The 22,403-nt window shown below is 40.9% G+C and overlaps 1 protein-coding gene across 1 annotated transcript in view; it reads left to right on the top strand.

Annotated features, from left to right (window-relative positions):
• The first annotated feature begins 773 nt into the window (after positions 1–773).
• Positions 774–22,403, top strand: part of DGKK (diacylglycerol kinase kappa) — a 158,806-nt gene continuing 137,176 nt past the window's right edge. Inside the window, 2 exon segments of the mRNA XM_068533990.1 lie at positions 774–1,355; positions 4,218–4,250. Of these exon segments, the coding sequence (XP_068390091.1) occupies positions 774–1,355; positions 4,218–4,250 (615 nt within the window).

The raw sequence follows: 22,403 nt of genomic DNA, 5'->3' as shown, positions 1-22,403 counted from the left end.
CAAAAACTGCGGCGGGGGACAAATTTTACTTCAATCCAAAGGATTGAGCACACACACACACACACACACGAATTTTACTTCAATCCAAAGGATTGAATACACACACACAGAGACACACAGAGGTGCAACACCCCCAACCCCGTGCCGCTTAATTTCTTTTCCCGGGTTAGAAAAAAGGATTACTTGCCCAAAGAGGCTTGGAGATGAGGGGCAAGAGGTTGGTCCGAGGCTAGGTTCACCTGCTGCTGAGGTGAGAGAGCAGACACAGGATGGAAGCTGTTCTGAGCAGCAGCTCACAGCTGAGTGGTTAGGGGGATTGCAAAGACCCTCAAGTTCGCCTCTAGCTTTTTTTTTTTTTTTTTGCATTCGCGTCACTAAAGGGTTAAACGCGGCCGGGCTCCAAACACCCCCCCCCCAACGCCTCCCCACTCCCCCTCCCCTTTTTGTCCCCCCCCCCCCAACCCACGCGCGTCGCTAGGAGGTCATCAAGCGCTCTGTCCAGTCCGCGTTCGCAAGCCCCTCTGCTTCCCGCCCATCGGGCCCGTGGCTGCTTACGAAGAGGTGTGCGCTCACCGAGGGGCGTGTTCCAGCCCTGGGAGACGCCGAGCGCCCCCGGGTTAGACCTCAGAGCGGAGCCAGCCATGGAGCGGGGCGGGGGAAAGTTTGGCACCCTGGAAGGGGTTGTCAAACTGGGGTGGGCGGGGCGCCCGAGGGTACTTTAGCCCTCCGAAATCAGGGTCGCCCGCTGCCCGGACCTGAGGCGGTGTGCGGCCATGGACCGCGGAGCTGCCGCGGCCCAGGGCACTGCCCCGCCTCAGGTTGGCGAGCAGCCCGCGGAGTCTCCGGAGCCGCCGCCGCCGTGGCCACCGCCGAAGCCGCCGCCGCCGCCGCCGCCGCCGCCGGCGCGAGCTCCTCAGCTGCTCCACGAGCCTTCGCCGGAACCGGCACCGCAGTTCTGTCCAGAACCCGGTCCGGAGGCGACCCCAGAACCAGCCTCAGAACTAGACGTAGAACCGATCCCAGAACCAGATATAGAACCGGTCCCAGAGCCCACCCCAGAACCAGCCACAGAACTAGACACAGAACCGATCTCAGAACCAGCCACGGAACCAGCCCCCGAGCCGGCCCCAGAACCAGCCCCAGAACCGGCCCCTGAGCCGATCCCAGTACCAGCCGTAGAACCGGCCCCCGAGCCGGCCCCAGAACCAGCCACAGAACCAGCCACAGAGTCCTGCCCTGAGCCGGCTCAAGTGTCCCGTCCGGAGCCGAGCCCAGCACCACATCTATTGCAGTGTCCGGTGGTCGCTCCAGAGAAGGGTCTAAGGACCTCGCCATCGCCGCGAACGCTAGTGCCAGTGCCGTTGTCCAATATAAAGGTAAGAAACAGATCCCCTGGGGCGGGAGGGAAAGAAGCCAGGCGAGGCCGGATGGCTCTCCAGCTTGCGGGACTCTGGGCACCCTTAGCATCCCATTTGGTTGCCACTGACTAGCAAAGATGCTGGGAAAGATGATGCGGGGATGGGGGAGCCCAGGGGAGTGGGAAGCGGTTGGGAGGCGGGAAGCAACATGTGGAAGTGAGAGTGGGCTGTTTGGGGCTAGAAACGGGGGTGATAGCACCGGTTGGGAGTCGGAGCAGTTTTCCTCATGAGGAGAAGTGACAGTGCGGTGAGCGCCTATATCTTGAAAAAGAAGAGGAAGACGGCCCAGGGAGCGCAAGAGACCTAGAGAGGTGTTAGGGGCTGGCCCAAGGTACACAGGGACGGGATTGGCGGGGGGCGGGGGGCTACACCTCTTAGCCACGGTCACTGCCGCAGAGGCCCAAGCTGCGGAACAGCAGCCGTCTGCTTGGCCCCCTCCCTGCCACTGGGGAGGGGGTTCCTCAGCTGGGGCGCAACTGGCAACGCTCCAGGGAGGGGCCCGGAGCCTCTGTTGGCTGCTGGGCGCTGGTACTCCGCGTGGGGATGAGGGGTTGGGCGGCGCCCACGCGCACTGCAGGGGAAGGGCAGGGTTCGCAGGGGAGGAGGGGGGGGGGAGAGCATGCGTGTGTCGAAGCCACCATTCCATCTGTCTGCAGGATTTCCTGGCAGGTAGGTGCAAACACGGTGATACAGTGATGGGCCGCGTCACAAACGGTCAACTGGCATCCCGCACTGGTGCCAGTTGGAATGGTACAGGAGTCCCAGTTTAGACACACGAAAATGAGTTGGTATTTGAGAGCATATGAATGGGAACCCTCATCTCTTCCAGTCTTCAGAGACGCCTTCTTAAACGTTGCACTTAGCCGGAAGAAGACCAGTGGAGAATCCTCGGGCACCCGCCGACGGGGGAGGGGGGAGGAAGAAGGTTTTCGGTCCTTGCCTTGGACCCTGAAACCTCGAAACCCAGTCTGCTCTTCAGAAGGAGTCATTCTTGCTTTCTCTGTGCTCCCCCCCACTCTTCGTTTTTCCTAAACTTTGTTCCACAAGATTGTGAAAATCATAATAATGCATACATACACCTTCATTTAGCTTCCCCCCAGAGAAAAACAAAACAAAACACAGAAACAACACATCACCCCAACGATGCCCGTCCATCCTGCTGCTTAGCAGGGCATAGGGACACGGCTCGGAATCCTTCTGCTCTGGACTGTACACTTGTAGAATGTAGGGGAAGGGGGCAGAGGTTGGCATCTCGAAATGGAAATGGAAGGGCTGGTTGCTTCCTGAGTTATGACTAGGGAGGCTTGAATTTGCAAAATAACTGAAATGATAAACGACTGAGAAAGAGGAACGCTTAAGGGAAAAGTTTCACAGGGAAAAAAAAATGCAGAGGTTTCAAAAGAAATAAAATAGAACTGTAGGAGACTAATATATATATATTTTTTAATCCAACAACCCCGCTCTCACCAGAGGGTGTATCTACACACACACACACACACACACACACACCCTTCCTGCAGCAGAGCAGCCCTTCCCTCCAGTGATCTCAAGAAGGGAAAAGGCGGGGCAGCTAGACCTGGGAGGTCACCCTAACCAGGTGCTTGCTCTTGTCTTTTTGGAAGAGTTTGCATAAAGCTGGTGAGAGGGAGACCAATAAGGACCACCTGACTTGTGGCCTTCTTAAGTGACATTCCACGAATGTGACTGAGAAACTGACACCTGAGGGCTTAATTACCAGGATAGTCAGCAAATGTATGGCCTCTTTGGCCTCTGGAAGACTGACTGGAGGTCCGGAGCTCCAGGGATGAGCCCTGTGACAGTGGGAAAGCATCTCCCACCAGCTTGACAAGAAAATTTCTATTGCCAGACAGATAAGGAGGATCAAGGTAAGGGGAAGCAGGTTAGCTTCCTCTACATAGTATCCATTCAGGCGTGCTGGCCAACTGACCCACGGGCACTTGGCAGCCCTGGCAGGGGACGAGGACCACCTCCCCCCAGTTTCATTTTGCCAAGTAGAGCTGGTCTTTTGTTCAGTCGCTTATCTTGCAGAATGGGCTTCAAAAGGGCCATATAAATGAACCCTAGAGGGTTTTGAAGGATGCAAAGATCTTGGTAAATGCTAAAATTCCTGGGAGCGAACGCTTCTCCAACACTTTAGGTGTTGCTATGCAATTGCTCTCTGATGCAGATGAGAACATCTGATCTTCAGCGATAGGACCATTCTCTGCTGCATTCTCCTCAGGCGAATAGCACCCATAGCCAGCTGACTTGCATCTTAACATTCAAGGCAAACTGGTTGCCATCTTAGCTAGGGTTGCATTATTCTCAGACACTGCCTCCTTGAGGCAAGCTTGGGGAATGACATACGTGTGTGTGTGTGTGTGTGTGTGTGTGTGTGTACACACGCACAGAATCTTAGAGCTCAAAACTAAATATAGCTCTCATCGTACAACGAAATCCTACGTGGTAAGACACAGTCAATACCAGTGGCATGAAACTAGCCTGATAAGTCAAAGGATAAAATGAGGAAAACAAAGGGTTTGAATGTGACTACAGATTTCTCCCAGATAACTTTGCCGACCAATACTGCAGTAAAAAACCCAACATCTTCCAGCGTGTGGTCTGCTCTCTTTGGGGGTTTCAGAACCTGCTGGTTGCAAATCTATGACAAGCATGAGGATAGGGACTGAGAAAAGGGGGCTCATGTTTTCTTTCTGAATACCTACTTGGATAACAGTCTGTGAACCAAACCTGTCTATTTCCTTCCTTTCTGAAATGGTTTAGTTTCCAGGAAATGAGCCGCGGTCTCCCACCTGGTGGCAACAAGTGTAAGTAAAGACGTGTGAATTGGTTCTTTAACAATGCTATAACTCTCTTTGGGGGTGGGGGGCTTACATGTAGACCATATTTGCTTCCCTTCACTCAGCTGTGGTTGAAGAAAGACAGTTTATATTTTTATTCATTGGGTTTTGACCAGCTATGAAATTATAATCACACCATTCAGGTGATTAATGAAATACACTTATATGGCTTTTATTTCTGGGTTAGAGAGGGGTCTGTGTATCCCTCAGTCCTAATGACTACACAGCAATTACTATTACATCCGAAACCATAACAGAACAGTTTCCTGGTATTTTTTGCACACAGTTTCTTGCAAAGTAGCAAGCATTTGCATATATGACATCTGGTAATTCTTGCCTGAAAGCTTCATATCTTACCTACATCTGAGCTTCTCAACGGTAGATACTGTGTCTCCTTCCCAGTGCCTAATACAATTCAGCCCTCCCTATTTTTGCTCAATACACTTGCTGAAGCTTGAAACCTATCAATTCCATTTTCAACAATGACGTAGAGACTGCTGCTGTGAATGAATTAAAAAACGCATTCTCACTCATTTCAGAGTGAGAAGTAAATGCTTATTTAAATAGCCTGGAATATATAGCCCTTCGGAAATGCAGTCAATCTCTCCCTTTTCAGAATGGATGTTAGAACCATAATTAAGAAGCAAATTACTAACAATTAAAAAAAATGATTTGGAAAGTGTCCTTATCCCCTGCAGTCCCGGCAGCAGCAGACTAATGATGATGTTGTTGGTTTCAGGGGTAATAAATTTTTTTCCTAAGTGAACAGAATATCTGCAGTGACTGTAAACAACTTCAGGATTGTAGTTCTAATGTTTAACCTGTTGAAGGTCAGGATGAAATTACTTTCTTTCCTCATAGGTTCTTTCTCCCCTCCTTGCCAGGTTTTGATGATACCATCTGATTTATTTGGTATATTCTGAGAGCTCCTGAGCATTTGCTGCAGGATGTTTTAGAAACGATAACGAGATATTTGGCCAGTGGTCTTTCTTTTCTGAGAATACAGTTATTTTATGTTTACTAAAATCTCCAACTGGGGCTTCTGCAGATCTGCAGCCCAAAAGGCAAGGCTGAGCCATCAGTTACCCAAAGTGCTTCAAAGAAAAGGGGAAAAATCCATAGAGGCCAGGAAAGCATTCAGGGGCATTATAATAAGGATTATATAATTCCTACTGCTAGTATGGCACTTTACAGTTTGCAGAATGCTTTCCTCTGCATTATTAACTCTTTTATTCCCCTGAAGAAGGCAGCAGGGTGGGAGAGAGCAAAAATAGAACTTGACACCTAATAGGATATAACTATTAATTTATCTATTATGGATTTTTAAAAATATCCAACATATGGCTTTCTGTGCCACATAGGATCCTCATTTGTCTAAGAACAATCTTTAAGCTGACATTCCATCAGCCTTGATTTTTTTCCAAAGCAATGATTGCTGTTCCCTGTCTGATACTCCCAGAGGGGGCCATCATAGAACAGGAGCCTGAGAAGGAAGAAGAAGAGGCACAAGACCCTGAACCTATTACTCCCAAAGAAGGCCTTTTTTTTTTTTTTTCTGGAAAGAAAATAAATAGAAATTCTGCTAGGGATACAGTTCCCAACCTTTCCAAAGCCCGCCGACTGTAATTCTCTCAGTGGAAAAATAAAAACTTAAAGCATTTAAAAAAGAAAGCAACCATTCCTAAAGGGAGACGCCCCCACCCTCACCAAAGCAAATAAACCTTATTCTCAAAATAGAAAAACAAATTTACAAATTTTTAAAAAAAGAAAGGGACAGTGACCCCAGATAATGAAACTTATACCTCCCCTGAAAATTATTTTAAGAAAAAAAAAAAAAGAAATTCTAAAGGGAGGAGCTCCTTGCCCTTTCCAAAGCCCATGAAACATATCCCCAAGAGAAAAATTTTTAATGAAAAGGATGAGAAATCATCTCAAGGTAAACAGTATTTTTAACCCTAAAATTTTCTTGAAATTTATAAACTTTATTTGCACCTCATGACCCATGCCCAATCTCTCACAAAAATTATGGGGGCAAAAATAAGTCTTCCAAATGTTCACCAATCTCACCAAAGCTCCCTACAGTTATTTCTTCCAATTATACGAAATGTCCAAAATAGGCAAATCCTTAGAGACAGAAAGTAGATTAGTGGTTGCCAGGAGGTGAAGGAAGGGGGGAGGGGAAGTGTGGGTGATAGCTAAAGGGTACAGGGTTTCTTTGGGGGATGATAAAAATGTTCTGAAATTAGACAGTGGTGATGTTTGCACGACTTGTGAATACACTAAAAGCCACTGACTTGTACGCTGTAAAATGGTGAAGTTTATGTTATGCAAATTATATCTCAATTAAAAAAATAAGTAAAGATCGTTCAGCCAACTATATGATAATGAACCTACTACCTTCCCACAAATAAGCAAACAAAACAACTGAATAAATAAGGAAAAAAAGAAATTTTAAAAGAGGGGATCCTCTTAAGGGCCTCCAACCTCACCAGGAAAAATAATTTTTATTCACCCCCAATTTTTTTTCTTTTGAGAAAAACGAACAAAAAAGGAAATCTCTTCAAGAGCAGATACTTTCAAAATCATCAAAATTGATGAAACTTACTAATCCCTCCACCCAGATACACACAGACATTTTAACTTAACAAAAAGAATGATATATTAAAGGATAGGGTCCCTGATCTTACCAAATCTCCGGAATTTTTAATTCCCATAAAAGGAAAAAAAAAAAGAACAAAAGAAATAAATCCCCCCAAGGAGAGATGCCCCATCCTCACCAAAGCAGATGAATATTATTTCAATTTCTTTATTGAAATATTTTACAATTTCTTTAAGATTTAAAAGAAAATTAATGATGGAAAGATGTGTATATTGGTAGAGGGGATAATACCAATGAAACGAAAACAAAATCCTCTTAAAAAGAAGTGCTCCAACCTCGCAAAGACACATGAACTTTTCTGTTCAAACACAACGAAGACGAATGCAGAAAAGAAGAAAAAAATAAAAGGAAATCCCTCTAATGAGAGGTGACCTGAATTCATCCAAACCCAAAAGCTTTATTTTTAATATAGGAAAATTTTAACTTGGAAGGGAAAGGTAGGAGAGAAACAGAAACAAAACCAGGAAAGCCCTCATAAGGAAAGATGCCCCCAGTCTCCACAAAGCTCCCTTTTCTCAAAACAAGTAAATACATTTAGAATTAGAGGGGAAAGAAGGAAGAAAATGAATATGATATTTTAAAAGAGAAACCTCCTTTTTAGGGAATGAAGAAGCCCCCAAACTCACCAAGTCCCTGAACATTTTTTCTCCAAGAAAAAAAAGAGAGATAGAGAAAGAAAGAGGTAGGTGAGAGAAGAGGAGGAGGAAATGGAGAGAAAGGAAGGGAGGAAAAAAAGGGGGTAGAAAGGGAGGGAGGGATGGAAGAGGAGGAAGAAGAAAATTAATTAAGGGATAATTTTTAGAAAGAAGAAATTCTCAGGGAAGATGAACCAATGAAAATAATGAATGTTATTGAAAATAATGAATGTTATTCCTGATAATCAATGCATTCCACCCCCGATAAAAAGGAGAAAAAAAACACAAAATCTCCTAAAGCTTCTTCAAAGGGAGATGCACCCAATCTCACCCAAACACGGGTGACTTATCTGTCTTCCAGCCTTCAAATATTTATTTTTTTAATAAAAGGAAAGGAAAAGAAATCCTTTCAAAGAGAGATGTTCCCAATCTTATTTCTTCCAAATAATTTATTTTAAGAAAAGGAAAGAAAAATCCTCCTAAGAAGGGCTCCCCAACCTCATTAAAGCCAGTGGCCCTTATAGCTCCTCTCCACAAAACCTAGTTTTTAAAAAATGAAAATCCTCCAAACCTGAAGACAGGTGCTCCCTCAACCCTACCAAAAACAATGAACCTTTTCCCCAGAGATGTTTTTTAAAGAAAAATCCTTCCATCATAAGAGATACCTTCAACTTCACTAAAATCAATAGACCTTATTCCTCTCCACACCCAAAAGGAAAAAAAGAAAAAGAGAAATTTAACAGGAAAAGGAGAGAAACCCTCCTAAGGCAAGTTGGCCATAATCTCACCAACACCATTGAACTTTATTCCCCTAAAAATTTTTTTTAAAGAAAGAGCCAAAAAGAGAAAAAAAAAAAAGGCCTGTCTTTTAAGAAAAAGTACCCTCTCCACCCACCCCACTCTAAAGACTAGAAAGTATTATACAAAGAAAAGGTAATATCATTCGAGAACAGTACCAGTGAACCTTAAATTCAGCACGTGAGGCTGAAGGGTAGTCAATATTTAATCCCAGGCTGGCTTCCCTCTGCCCCCAGCCCATTTCTGGTTACCTTTCCAATCCGTCATTCAGGCTGTACACTCAGGAAAGGAAAACCCTGTCCATGGAAAACAGAATTAAGAAGGCAAAGCTTCTGAGGATAAATCATATACCTCTTTTCCAAACCAAACAGAAATGATTTGGGAATTAGCTGCATCATCATTCTGCTCTAATACTGTAGAAACTCAAGAGTTGATGATAAACTTTAAAGCAATGACACACTTACTATTAATTTTCAAATTAGACACACACCCCTACCTAGCATAGAAGGAGCTTAGCCAATTCAATAATGGGGTTCTGACAGTGGTTTAATCATGTGCTCACTTAAATGTCTGTTCTCATAGAGTGATAAAGGGCTTGACTCACAAATACATACAATTTGCAAGTCAGATTTATAAGCAGAGAATAAGACTCAATGTTTTCCAAATTTTTAAATTCATTTACTTATTTAAAAATTAAACTGAAGGACCTACTGTATAGCACAGGGAACTATATTCAATATCTTGTAATAACCTATAACGAAAAATAATCTGAAAAGAATAGATATGTGTATATATATATATATATATATATATATATATAATATATAACTGAATCACTTTGCTGTACACCTGAAACTAACACAACATTGTAAACTAACTATACTTCAATTTTTAAAATGGTTAAAATATTTTAAAAATTAAATTGAGTACCTGCTCTATGTCCTACATGCTTAGCACTGAGGAATCCACGGTGGGCAAAATCACATAGATGAGATTTCCTTTAAGCAGCAATGGTAAATGAGGGACCCAATTACCAAAACAGATGTACAGGGAGTGATTATTTGTTTTACCAGATGTGCTTTACCAAGGTATTCACTCAGTCAATTCTCTCAGCATACCTCTTCTTAAACAAAAATGTAATATAATAAAATAATGGAATATATGCTAATTTCAGAGAATGTGGAAAATCATGAATGCTTCCAAAAAGTAAATAAAAATTATGTAGCACCCACCATTCAAGGGATAATTACTGTTAATATTTTTTCCATTTATTTTCTCTGAATATATGCTTATAGTCTACAATAGTAAGACTTTAGGGAATGTGCAGTTATGTCTCAGGCTTCCCCCTGTCCCAGTCACCTCTCCCACTTAATTATTAGATTACGTACATTGTTCTACATTATATTTAGGAAGCACTAATTAATTTTAGCTTAAAGTGTATCTACCTGTATGATCTGCTTGATAAACATGTGCTTGAAACATAACTGTTCAGGGATGTATTTGCAGTGTAGAGCAATGAGAGTATACATTTTATGTAGACACAATTGTTGTATCTACACAAACAAATGTCCCATATATAAATAGCTGACTGAGCTCACGTTTACTAACAGCACTTTCTTGGTCATCTAGATTTCATTTGTCCAGCTAGCTTTTGTGACTTGTGTTTGGAGAAGGAGACCTGGAACAAAATCCACCTTCTTCCTACTGTTAAATTCCCCAAAGGAAGATCTAAATTTCTGAGACTCTATTGGGTCACTTTTAGCCATATGCAAAGATGTACTGATGGTTTTGTCTCTTTAACACAAAGTCACAGCATCATGCTCTTCTGGGTGCCTCGTACCCAGAAGGGAAATACTTATGTGTGAGGACATTAACAACAATTATTAGGAGATAGACTATTCAGTTCATCCAGCTTTCATTAACCAAATGTGGTAGAAAATTGAGAGAGTTAATAAACTGTGTACAATCCAACCAGGGTTGAATCAGTAATTTAAAAGGCGAGTGTAATGCACTTTTAAGATCAGAATCTTCAGCCTTGTCTGCAACACTTAGAGATTTTCATCTTCCAAAACATTACAGGCATTTGCTGTTTAAGCCTTTTGCTTTTAAAGAGCCTATAAAAGAGATATTGGCCCCTGAGAGCAGGGATTCCCGTTGCCTTGTTTCCCTCCCAGCAGCACAGGGCGAGGCATGTGATACTGTGGGATTCTGAGAGATAGGCATGATGCTCCCACCCAGAGCTTTGTGAGTTCTTCTGAAAGGAGAGGTGATGGGCATGGGGACTGAGCCTGGCCCCTGCCTACAGGAGTAGGAGAGGGCTGGAAGCACTGCTTGCAGGGCTCAAGTAAGAACATCCAGAATCCTGAATATTCATTCATTTGCTTTCTCCTGCAGCTAATATCCCTTCTGGGATTTTGCAGCTTGAGGCAGGAAATGAAAGGTACCTGCTGAGTAAAATTTGTTAATCTCCTTGGCTGTGAGTACAGATACTTGAAACCAGGAAAATTTTCATTAAGCCCAGGCTTTGTCAATTGAGTCCCCATTCTCCTGAAGTGGCTCCAGCATGACAACACCATCCTCCAGACCCCAACTCTAACAGTAATCTCTGCATCCCATTTTAGAATTACCTTGATTGTTAACTTTCCCTTAATAAGTGTCATTTGCATCTATTATCTACCTTTAACATATTATTTCATGGTTTACTTACATCACTGTACATCTCCCTTGCAGTATAAAAGGAAAATGTGATGTAGCTTTACTAAAACAGCTAAGCATAAACAGCAGAGAGGAAAGTAAATGAGGCTACAAAACAAGATTACTGATTTCAGAAAATTAACAAGTTGGTGCCCTTCTCACTAACCTCAATTAATGCTTACTGTGACAATTTCCCTCCTGCCAGGCTTGAGTAGAACATAACTTTTCTCTTACCCATAATTTGGATATTGTTGTCACTTTCTCCCTCACTTTAATCGGCTTGACTGTTAAGACTAATTAAAATGATAATTTTGGCGTTTGCTGTGGTCTCCTTTGCTTTAATGTACTCAACTTGGTGACAAGACCTCCAGGGCATTTTTGTTTGTTTTTGGCTTCACTGTGGTTTCACATGGAATCAAAGCACCCCCTCAGTGGCTCTCTTCATGGTTTTCCTATTATATCGCTTCTCACTAGTGAGTCCTCTGTCTAGAAGTTCTTGGAAAAGCCTTATTTTGTCTTTCCATCGTCCCTCATCAGAACTAAACTTTTAAAAGTTTTTAAAAAAGAAGAAAAAGTCTTTCCTTCTAATGGTGCAAAACAAAGATAGACATTCCCAGGCAGCTTGAAAGCCTGCTTTTTTTTTTTTTTTGGTTTGTATCCAGTATAGTATAAGCATCATTGTGAACTACACATATCTGCTAATGAGTTCATTAAATGTTAATAATTAAGCATTGGTGTTTTAAATGCTTTACAATATGATACATATTTGGAGGACTGTTACATAAGTACTTTAGAGTGTTTTACTGGTATTTGAGGAAACTGGTTGGGGGTTTGGAAGATGCAATGGGAAGGCATTATTACTTTTTCAATTGAGAAGAATGGAATAAAGTTGCCCACTATCTGAAATTCACTATCCAATGTTTTCGGGGATGGACTAGATTCAGATATGAGGGATTACCCGATAGCAAATTCACGTTGACATAAGAAATTTAGGGGAAAGAATGAAGTTGTCTGAGGTAAGTGGGAACAATATATCTTCCTCAAACCCAGAGAAAAGTGGAATTAAATTAAATTAAGCAGTGACAGTGAAAAGCATCAGATAGAGGTGCAGCTATGCTTGATTTGGGCAGGTTAGGCCAGGGCCTACAGACAGGAGAGTGAGGCATATGGACTTAGAAAAAAGGCGACTTTGATAAAATTGTAGAGTACAGATTGAAATCTTGTGGGAAATAAAGTAGATTGGGGAAAGTCCTATTGAAACTTTGAAGGCAACCTGCAAAATTGTGTATATCATCTGATTGATGAGGTATAACCATTGGAGGGCTGTTGATTAGTAAAATAATGACTGAAGCAGAGGGTTGGCTGATGGGGCATATAATTAAACACTACAAAACTTTCAATTTCCTTGTATACCAAATTCCAGACTGTCCTGAAAGGGACCTTTGGAGATCAGCTAGTCCAGTGTTTTAAAAACCTTTTTAGCAGTAGAATCTTTTTATGTTTTTCTCAATGAAATCAAATGAAAGCCTACAAGAAGTATTTCATTAGTCCTCCTCTATGCTAGTTTGGGTTTGTAACTGACATGCCTTCCCAGCTCTTTATTGTAAGCTAATAAGAAAGTGAGTTTGTACTCCCTGTTTATTACTGGCTTCTTAGCAAGGATGCTGGTGAGGTAGGAATACACTGTATAGTAAAAAGAAACAAGTCAGAGTTTAACATTTGGCCTAAAATATTCCAGAAAGTAGATAATACTGTCCTGGAAACATGTCATTTTAGAGAGTTCCTCCCTCCTCACCCACCCTAGGAATGTATTACAACTATCTTATAAAGTGGGTTGTCATAATGTACACTGTCTTTGCTTGTAGGAACATTTTTATTATTGGGGATTGTGTTCCTGACCAAGGACACCACACCAAGTAAATTGTAGATATAACTAAAAATGTGTAGTAAAAGCTAATATATACCTGTAAGCTTCTGTAATAATTCAAAACAGCAAAATTGTTCCAACACCTATAAAATGGGCATAAATGTACCATACACACTGATTTTGTAAGGGGCCCCAGTGTACTATACAATGTACATGCAGGATAAATGAGCCAATTCTACATAAATTTAATCTATTGTTATTATTTACTTAGAATTTGCACTCTGCCCGCATCCAAAAAGGATATAAAGTATCCTACAAAATTAAACACATATAAAATAGGACAATTAAGCACAAATAAAAACAGAACAAAACCAATTCAAAGCAGTGGTGAATGAGACTTTAATATATGCTAGTTGTAATAAACCCTAGTTACACATTTAATTAGCAGTACTTTTGTTTGCTGCCTTTGGTGGTAGAAAAACTTTGGGGAATGATTTGAATGACTCAGGCCTCTTAAAGTTGGTATCTGAGGAAGTCTGAGCTAATGCCTTATTTTTATGCAGTACATCTTCCTGTAGCAAGCTGCAGCAACCACAGAATGAAGAACTAAAGGTTGCCAGGACTGTGGTATAGGTGTTAATTAGCTGTCCTAATTAACATAGGTTTGGGTTGTTTTGGTGTGCCTGAATTTTTCTAATATTCTAATGCATGTATGCAACTGTGAGGCATATGAGTATGGAACCTTCTCAAATAAAATTCTATTTCAAATAAAATTTATTTCTGAAATAAGTCCAAATGGTACCTTGTAGCCAGACAGTCAATAGTTTGGACTCTTTCTTGGATTGGGAGTTACTTCACTTTGATTCTAGTCCTGATTCCACTTTACATAGCTGTGTAATGTGGGGTAAATTGCTTAATCTTTCCGTGGCTTAGCTTTTGTGTCTCTTAAATTAGGCCAATAATGTGCAGCTGACTCAGCTCAGCTCCGCAGTCTCCTCCAGCAAGTCTTCACTGGTATCCCATCTGGGCTGGGTGCCCTTCTTCTGGGCTCCCGTACCACCCTGTACAAATTTCTGCTTCTCATTTGCTCCTCAAAAACTGAGATTATCAACTTGAATATCCCATTAGGGCTATAAGGATAAAGCTCTTAGAGCCTAACATACTGCCTGCCACTCAATACATGGTGTCTGAACTACTTTATGAAAATGCCATAAAGGCTGAATGAGAAATTAGATTTTAAACATATATTTCAAAAATAGGAAAGATGCAAATGCTAGCTTATTTTAGTATCGTTTGTATATATGCCATGATATTTGCTATCATCACTTTCTATCTTTAGATACGTAGGTAAGTTTTAGTATATTCACCCCTCAAAAAATGGACTTAACAAGTCAGGTGCATTACCAGTAGGCAGGGCTGCCTCATATCCTCCCAGAGGGCTGTAGTTTTTTCTAACTCAAACGGAGGGACCCTACACATTAGTAGCAGCCGTGTATTGATCATGTGGACTTGAATTACTAGTCTTTGGTTGTATGCATAGTTAATCTTGACAAAAATGAGAATGAGTTATCTAGTCAGTTCTTTTAAAAAAACAAAATGCAAATTTATTAAAACACTCAAGTATAGCAACACTAAAGAATATTACACTTAATTATAGTATATAGAGAGCAGGGTTAAACACATAACTAGGTACCACTTGGTAGTCTTTTCACTAATCTTAACTGTTAATTAGAATTTAATCTATTTATGGTATTCTTTTAACCGTAATTGAAAAGCTCCTGACTCATTGCCTTGGTGTTAAATTTCTCCTGTATCTGACACTTGAATTTGGAGCTAGGTGTCAATATGACTATTCTGAGGTTCTCCCTTTCTTGTGAGGAATAAAAAGCAACAACTAAGCTTTGATGTCCCCTTGGCAGTCCAAGTTTTATCCAAAATAGCTTTCTACTAGTTACAGGAAAAGCCTTAATTTGTTTCACCAATGCCTGAGCACCCTGAGCTTGAAAATGGTCTGATCAAGAAAGTGAATACAGAGTCTCTACTTAGACAGCAGGAAACCCTAATGGCCATCTTGTTTCCAATCAGAAGGAACTTTTCCATTAAAGGAGGTAGAAAACTTCTACCCTTTCTAGAATAGCTACTGGGCAGGATCAACACATAAAGTTGTGCAGGTTGTACACTATGTGAGGCTGCCATGACTAAGGGGAACACCTTTCACAAAGTAGACATCATATAGATAGATATAGATATAGATATAGATATAGATATAGATATAGATATAGATATAGATAGATATTTATTCTAACAGTTTTCCTGCAGATGGCAGTCAAGTGCCTCATGCTAACAAAATCAGTTGACCCCTGAACAACTCTGAGGTTAAGGGCACCAACCTTCCACGCAGTCGAAAATCCTCATATAATTTATAGTTGGCCCTCCATATCCGGGCTTCCTCCTTATATGCACTTCCTCCATATCCAAGGTTCCACATCTGTGGATTCAACCAACCACAAATCGTGTAGTACTGTAGTATTTACTATTGAAAAAATTCCACATGTAAGTGGACCTGCACAGTCAAACCCATGTTGTTCAAGAGTCAACTGTATTATGACAATTTTCTGACAAATGGAACTAAAATATCTTTAGCAAATGGTGCCTTTTCCTGATGTGCCTTATGGGCTGATCCTGATACTAATTCCTTACATTTAAATACAATGGCTCCCTCTGTAACTCCCTAGAAGCCTATAAACCATATGCTCAGAACTGATTTCCAAAATATCCTATTTTATTTCATATCACATTTACCTTGGGCATCATTTTATGGGCCCAGCATGCTTCCACTGTGCCACTCTGCTAGGTGTGACCATCATTTTAAAACAGAAAACTGTGACAAGGATTTGAACCAGGAATTTATAGGGGCACAGTCATGGGCAGACATGCATCCACAGGTACACAGTGGTACATTCGCTCCCAGGAACATACCCAAGTATACATACTCCAATAGCTGAACAGCCTGGTAGGTAGGTGCAAGTGCACACGTGCACACACACACACACACACACACACACAGAGATAAATAGAGATTTAGTTGGACATTGAAGCATATGAAGGAGGAGGCTCTGGCTGCTCACTGTGGCGCCAAGCTCTTGCCCAGCTCTCCTATTTAACCTATTTTCAGCCTGTTTCACTCCCACAAGGCAATGAGTTCCCTAAAGTTTACATGCTCTCATATGAGTTCAATTCAACAAACCACTTTTAGGGCGTACTAGTGACAAAGAACTGTGCTAAGTAGATATAGGAACCTACTCAGTCTGGGAAGGTTATTTGAGGGAGGTGAGATCTGAACTGTGTCTGAAGTTTAAGTAGGACTTTGGTAAGTAAACACGGGAAAAGAGACAGGAGGCAGAGGGACTATCTTAAGCATAGACATGGAAGGAGTAGAAAGGGCGATGCTCTGAGAATCCCACAAAGACATTTGGAACATTTAGTGCATCAGGAAGAAAGGCTAGAAAACTTAGTTGGGAGGTAAATTGCAGAGGGCCTTGAATGCCAGGTGAAGGAACACGTGTTTTATTCCATAAGCAGTGGAGAATCATGGAAGGTTTTTGATTGAGAGTAACATGACTAGGTTTAGATTTAAGAAAACTGTCAATATATAGGATGGGTTAGCCAGGAAGACTCTAGAGAAAGGGGCATCAGTCTAGGCAAGATATATTGAGGACCTAATGCAATCAGTATGGGGAAAAGTGGATAGAAGAGATGCTGTTGGGATTTGGCTTGTAATTGATTAAGAGTGTATGGTGGGGAAAGAGAAGAATGGAAGGTGACTCTAAACTTTCCAGCCTGGAGTTGTTAAAATTATAAAAAAGACAGGAGCAAGAGCAGGCTTAGGTAGTTTCCAGAGGAAGATCATGAGTACAGTTTTGGAAATTTTGAGTTTGAAGTGTTGGTTATCCTCAAGACAGTGATTAGAGAAGGATGAGAACTTAAAGGTTAAAGGACCAAAGTATGTATGTTTTACCATGAAAAGTAAGCAGGGTGGGAAAAGTTTGTTGCTCCCCCCCACCACATACACACTAATTGAAAGCAATGAACAAAATCAATAGAATCAGATAATGGAAGAGAGATGAACATGGACAAATAATGTTTGGGGAAATAGGCAGAGAAAAAGTTATTGATTTCGAAGTTGAAGTATTGAGCAAGAAGGGAGAAAGAAGAGAATGTGTAATTTTTTTACAGGAACATTTTCTTTGAAAGTGTCAATCCTGAGTAATTTTTTTCAATAACTTTTCTATCCTCTCCTTTGGCTGTTTTCTCTTTGTTGAGAAAAATCCTCTGAATGGTCTTGAAAGGAGAGGGGATATTGTTCATGTGTTGTCCTCGGATAGAATGCAAGTAGCTTTTCTCTTATTACCCAAGTCTTTATTTGTAAGCCTAGGAATATAGTGTGTTTTTGGAAACCAGTAAGGTTAACAGTTATCTAGTTATTAATAGGAGGAGCATGAGAACATTTCTCTTGTATTAAAGAAGAATATATTCTCTATAACAAAGATTCTATTTTAAAGCTCTTCATATATAGTAGGCACTTAATAACTGTTGAATTTATAATAAATAACAAAACAGTCATAGATAGATAGATAGATATAGATATAGATACATAGATATTAAGATACCGCCAGAGACAACAAGCTAAGATATACTTAGGGTATTGTTAGATTAGCTCTGAAAATGTTGAGGGGAGGTGGGGACTTTCTTAACGAAAACTATTCTTACCAGGTAAACTTTGTCTTTTAGGTATGAACTGAATAATAAGCCCCTTAAAATAGCGGCAGACAGTGGAGGAAACAAAGGGCAAGCCAGATGGAATAATCAGGGAATAAATTGACAAATGTTTGAAAGTGTGAACTGAAAGCTTGGTAGGCCCCCAGCCCTTTGCTAGTTGGTGTGGAAAGAACAAGGGTAGATGTGAAGTCTGCAGTCTCACTTGGAAAACAAAACATGTACACCAGAGACAGGTACATAACAATACAAGAAAATATACGATTAGGTTACAGCAAGTGTAGGTCAGAGAGTAATGCTGTGTGATTATAAAGGAGGGGAACAATAAGGGATGGAGTAGTTAAGGAAGGCTTCCTGTTGGAGGTGAGATCAATCGAACCTAGATCTGAGAGCAACATACACAAAGACTTGGATGCAGCAAGGACTCTATTCAACTGATATCAAAGAGTTTTGAGAAAAAGGCAGAAGGATTTGGACTTTATTCTGTACAGCAGGGTATTATTTAATGTTCTTGAGTAGGAGAGTAACGTAATAAAAGTAATTTTATCTGATATATATTGTGATAGTGAGAAAGATAGATTGGAGGGGGATAAGATAGGAGGCAGGGAGATTACCTAGGCTGTTGCAAAAATCCAGGTGAGAGATGGTGGTGGCCTGCTTATTGAAAGCAATGATGATCATTCTTTCATTCACTTAAAATCATTTCTTGAACACCTACTCTGTGTCAGGCACTGTGCCAATAACTGTAAATTAACTGAAGGAAATTATAGCTAAGTAAAGAAAATAAGACAAAGTATACAAATAACTACAACCCCAAGTAGAAAATGGCAATGGCCATGAGAGAAACTCTGAGTTCAAAGGAGATAAGAACTGATTGGAGCCTAGCAGGATGGGGTAGACTTGGGTTCGGAGATGAGTAAAAGGACATTCTAAAAGTTTTCTTATTTGAGAAAAGATGCTGGGAAGAGTGATAAGAAGGGAATTCTAGGCAAACAAAACAGTGTGAGCAAAGGAACCAAGGTGAGAAAACACTGGGTATTTTTTGGAGACAAGAGGATGTGAAGCTTGGGGATGCAGACAGAAATGAAGAGCTAGGAGAAGGTGGGGGTAGGACAAGTGAATGGAGGTGGACGGGTAAGGAGGCGGGGAAATGGTCAGGGAAGATAGCATAGGACATTAATAATTTCTAATGTTCTTTCTGCTTTGCAACTCACACTTTGCTCAAACTCTGTCTGGATTCTTTCCAAGGGTCTGGGATGTTTTTGTTTCATTCCTGGCCTGCCCACTTCTATGCACCATCTTCTCTGACGTGGGAGCATAAGGTCCTGACTGATAGAGGTGCCCTAGTCTGACTGAGAAAGGAACTGATTCCCACATGCATCTCATACAAGGCTAGTTTTGACACTAAGTAGTATCTATATTCAATCTTTGGTGTTCAAGGACATCTCTCAGTCTCGGTTTTGCTGCCTGTATATACCTCTTTGACATACCTTTGGAATGCCTTGTCATGCGTGTAAGGAGCACTGTTCCTAATTTGTTTCTCAGTACATTTCAAACTGAGCCTTCAGAGACACTTCTCAATCAGTTACGTTATAGCCATAAAATGTAGTGGTCTTTCTAGACTACTACTTGATATTTGTATCATACTCTACAGCCTTCTAAAATGCTTCCATATTTCCCATGTCCTATGTCCTTGAATTCTCACCACAACTCTGTATGTGGTATTGGTTTCATCCCTATTGTGCAGATGAGAAAAATGAGGCTAAAGGATAATCAGAGTCAAGATTCAAGCCCAAGCCTCCTGACTCCAAAACCAATCCCTAATCCATGTCAGGCTAGTTAGTACCAGGTTTTCAAAGCAGTCCTCTTGAGCCCAGAAATGATCTAGGTTCCTCTAAACAAAGTAGGATAATGGGGGCCATCTGCCTTTATCTCAGGACTAATTACCTTCCTTAAAGCTAACCAAATCCACAGGCTTAAGATGAGACACAGTTTTAAGGTGGTTGTAGTGGTTGTTTCATGCTTATAATGATGATTCATCGTGTAAATAGTTTGGGACTTCCTAAGATCAGAATTCTCAGAAGGTTCTATAATTCTTAAGAGATTAAAAACACACCAGTCTAGAGGTTTGGGCCCAGAATTGAGATTTAAGAGGCTGATTCTATTCCTAGCTGTGCCTTTGTGATTTGAGGTAAATCCTTTAACCTCTCACTTATTTATCCGTTGGTAAATAAGCATAATTCCCACCATATAATAACTGGGAAGCGCTTTAAAATTCTAAGCTCAAAGGTATTTTAAAGCCTTAAAAATTCTGTAAAGCACTTTGCACAGCTTCAAAATGACTGTGACATCAATACACGGTGGAATTAGTTCATTAAAAACGAGTATATGGAGACAGGGTTAAAGCACAGATTTCTGCCTACCTACTACTGTTTTTCATAGGCACAGCTGAGGTCTGTGTTCCCCTTTCATATCTGTCACAATGTGGTGTTGCCACAGCAAGTTGGCTCATCTTGCATGCCATCTCCTGCAGGGTCATATGTCACTACAACTAATATCCCTAGGTAGAGATTTTTCTAAGGTAGAAGCCTAGTGGAGGAGGTTAATTCTCTATTTCATTTCTCCCCTTTGAAGGCTGGATTGTGTGGAAGGGAAAATGTTTTAGACTTTTTGTAATAATACTTCTCTGTCCTATGCCTTAATGTCCCTGTCTATAAAATGGACTTACTAAGAGATCTGCTTCTACCTGCAGAGGCAATATGTGAGCCTAACCGTGGGAGTTGCAGTGTAACATAGTGAGTTTCAGAGTCAGACGCATTTGGGTTGAAATTCCAGCTCTGTCATTTCCTAGCTCTGTGACCTTGGGCAAAGACCTTCACTCACCTCTCTGAGTCTCATTTTCCTCAATTATCATATGAGATTAATAATTCCCACTTTGTGTGGTTGCTCTAAGGATCCATGGCATAGAAAGTGTTTAGTTCAGTGCCTGGTACCTGGTTAGTTCTTTAAAAAAAAAGTGGTAGCTGCTATGATATGAAAGACACTGGTTTCATTTCAAGCAAGTACTATACTTGCTCACTGTCTCTGCTCCCCTTCCTGTTCAAAAGGGGTGAATGTTCCACGCAAAATAAGGAAAACATGGGAACAACAAGAGTGGCTATCATTGCTTTTTAACACTGCATCTTAATATCACAGTCATGGACCCCCTTTACTTACTGCTGTTTTCTTCTGGTTAAAGGGGCATGTCAAGAGAGAGACTTGCAATTCAATTCAACAAGTATTTTTGAGCACTTAGTAATCGCATCTCTGACTTCTTTCATAATAAGTTCTCTCTTCTTTCTATAATTTATTGGTAATGGACAGGTATTTCATTCATATTAATTAATTATAGAATTCTAAGTTTCTAGTTAATTGTTTCAATCCTTCCTGACATTTGAGTCACTGATACCTCTCAAGATTTTTTTTTCCCAGAAAAGCAGCAATTTTAATTTGAAAGCAATTTTATGTATGAGTGAAAGAGAGGAAAAAGGAACCCCTGAAGAGCTGCAGGGCAAAAATCATTCAGCTGCAGCACCCTATCTCTGCAGACCTGCAGAGACAGAGAGAAAGAGAGAGAGAGAGAGAGATAATAGATAGATAGATAGATGATAGATAGATAGATAGATAGATAGATAGATAGATAGATAGATAGATAGATATAGATGATAGGTATAGATAGAAGATAGATTAGATAGGATAGATATAGAGACAGATAGATACATAGATAGATATAGAGATAGATGATAGATAGATAGATAGATAGATGATAGATCAATAGATAGAGGTAGAAGATAGATTAGATAGAATGGATGGATGGATAGATAGATAGATAGATAATCTCCAGGGTACATAGAATTGGCACCAATTTAATTTGGGCTGGCCTCCAGCAAGAATGTCGGTAACACTTGAGTGATCTTCCTTCAAACATCAAAGATGATGATGAACTTTCATGATAAAGGAATGAGAATTTACAAAGTCTAGTGTTAACTTTATTCCAACTTTTGAAGAAGTTGCTGCAGAAACCTAAGTCCTGAAAGAGACTTTTCATTTGGAGACTCTCCTAGGGAGATTTTTCAAGCAGATAGGATTTTCCTAGTACTGCTTTGTAATTTGAGGTTGCAGCATAGCAAACATGGCAGACACAAACTCTGACGCATGGATTTATATCTACGAGAAGAAATGGAGGGAACAAGGATGGTTATGCACTGATATTACTACGATATTTGCTATTAAGAGACCTGAGCTCTGATATCAAGTTTGGCTGCGTTGACAAGGTCTCTCAGATCCTAAGGCTCCTCAGAGTGAACAATATCATGTATAACCAACTCTCCATCTCTAGGTGAAATGAAGACAGATTTAGGTATTTAATCCAAGATGCCAAGTAGCCTTGAGATTTTATGGAGGAGGCTCATGTCTGAGCACGTCTCCTGTCTTCTGAGAAATTCTTGGACTCTGTAGTTTAAAAGTAACATTAGAATTCCAAATATAGTCATTTAGATACTGCTGTGGTTAAGTGGTCGTATTTGCTAAGCACACACCTCAGAAGACAGGCAAATGATTATAAATAACAGTACAGATGCAGCACTGCACTTCTGGGAAGCATGAACAAATCCAGCTTACGTGTCATCCTGCAACAGGATCAAGTTCTGTCCACAG

The sequence above is a fragment of the Eschrichtius robustus genome, chromosome X, assembly GCF_028021215.1.
Source record: "Eschrichtius robustus isolate mEscRob2 chromosome X, mEscRob2.pri, whole genome shotgun sequence".
Classification (NCBI taxonomy): domain Eukaryota; kingdom Metazoa; phylum Chordata; class Mammalia; order Artiodactyla; family Eschrichtiidae; genus Eschrichtius; species Eschrichtius robustus.
The sequence above is the reverse complement of the archived record's forward strand: the minus strand, read 5'-3'. Positions and strand labels throughout refer to the sequence as shown.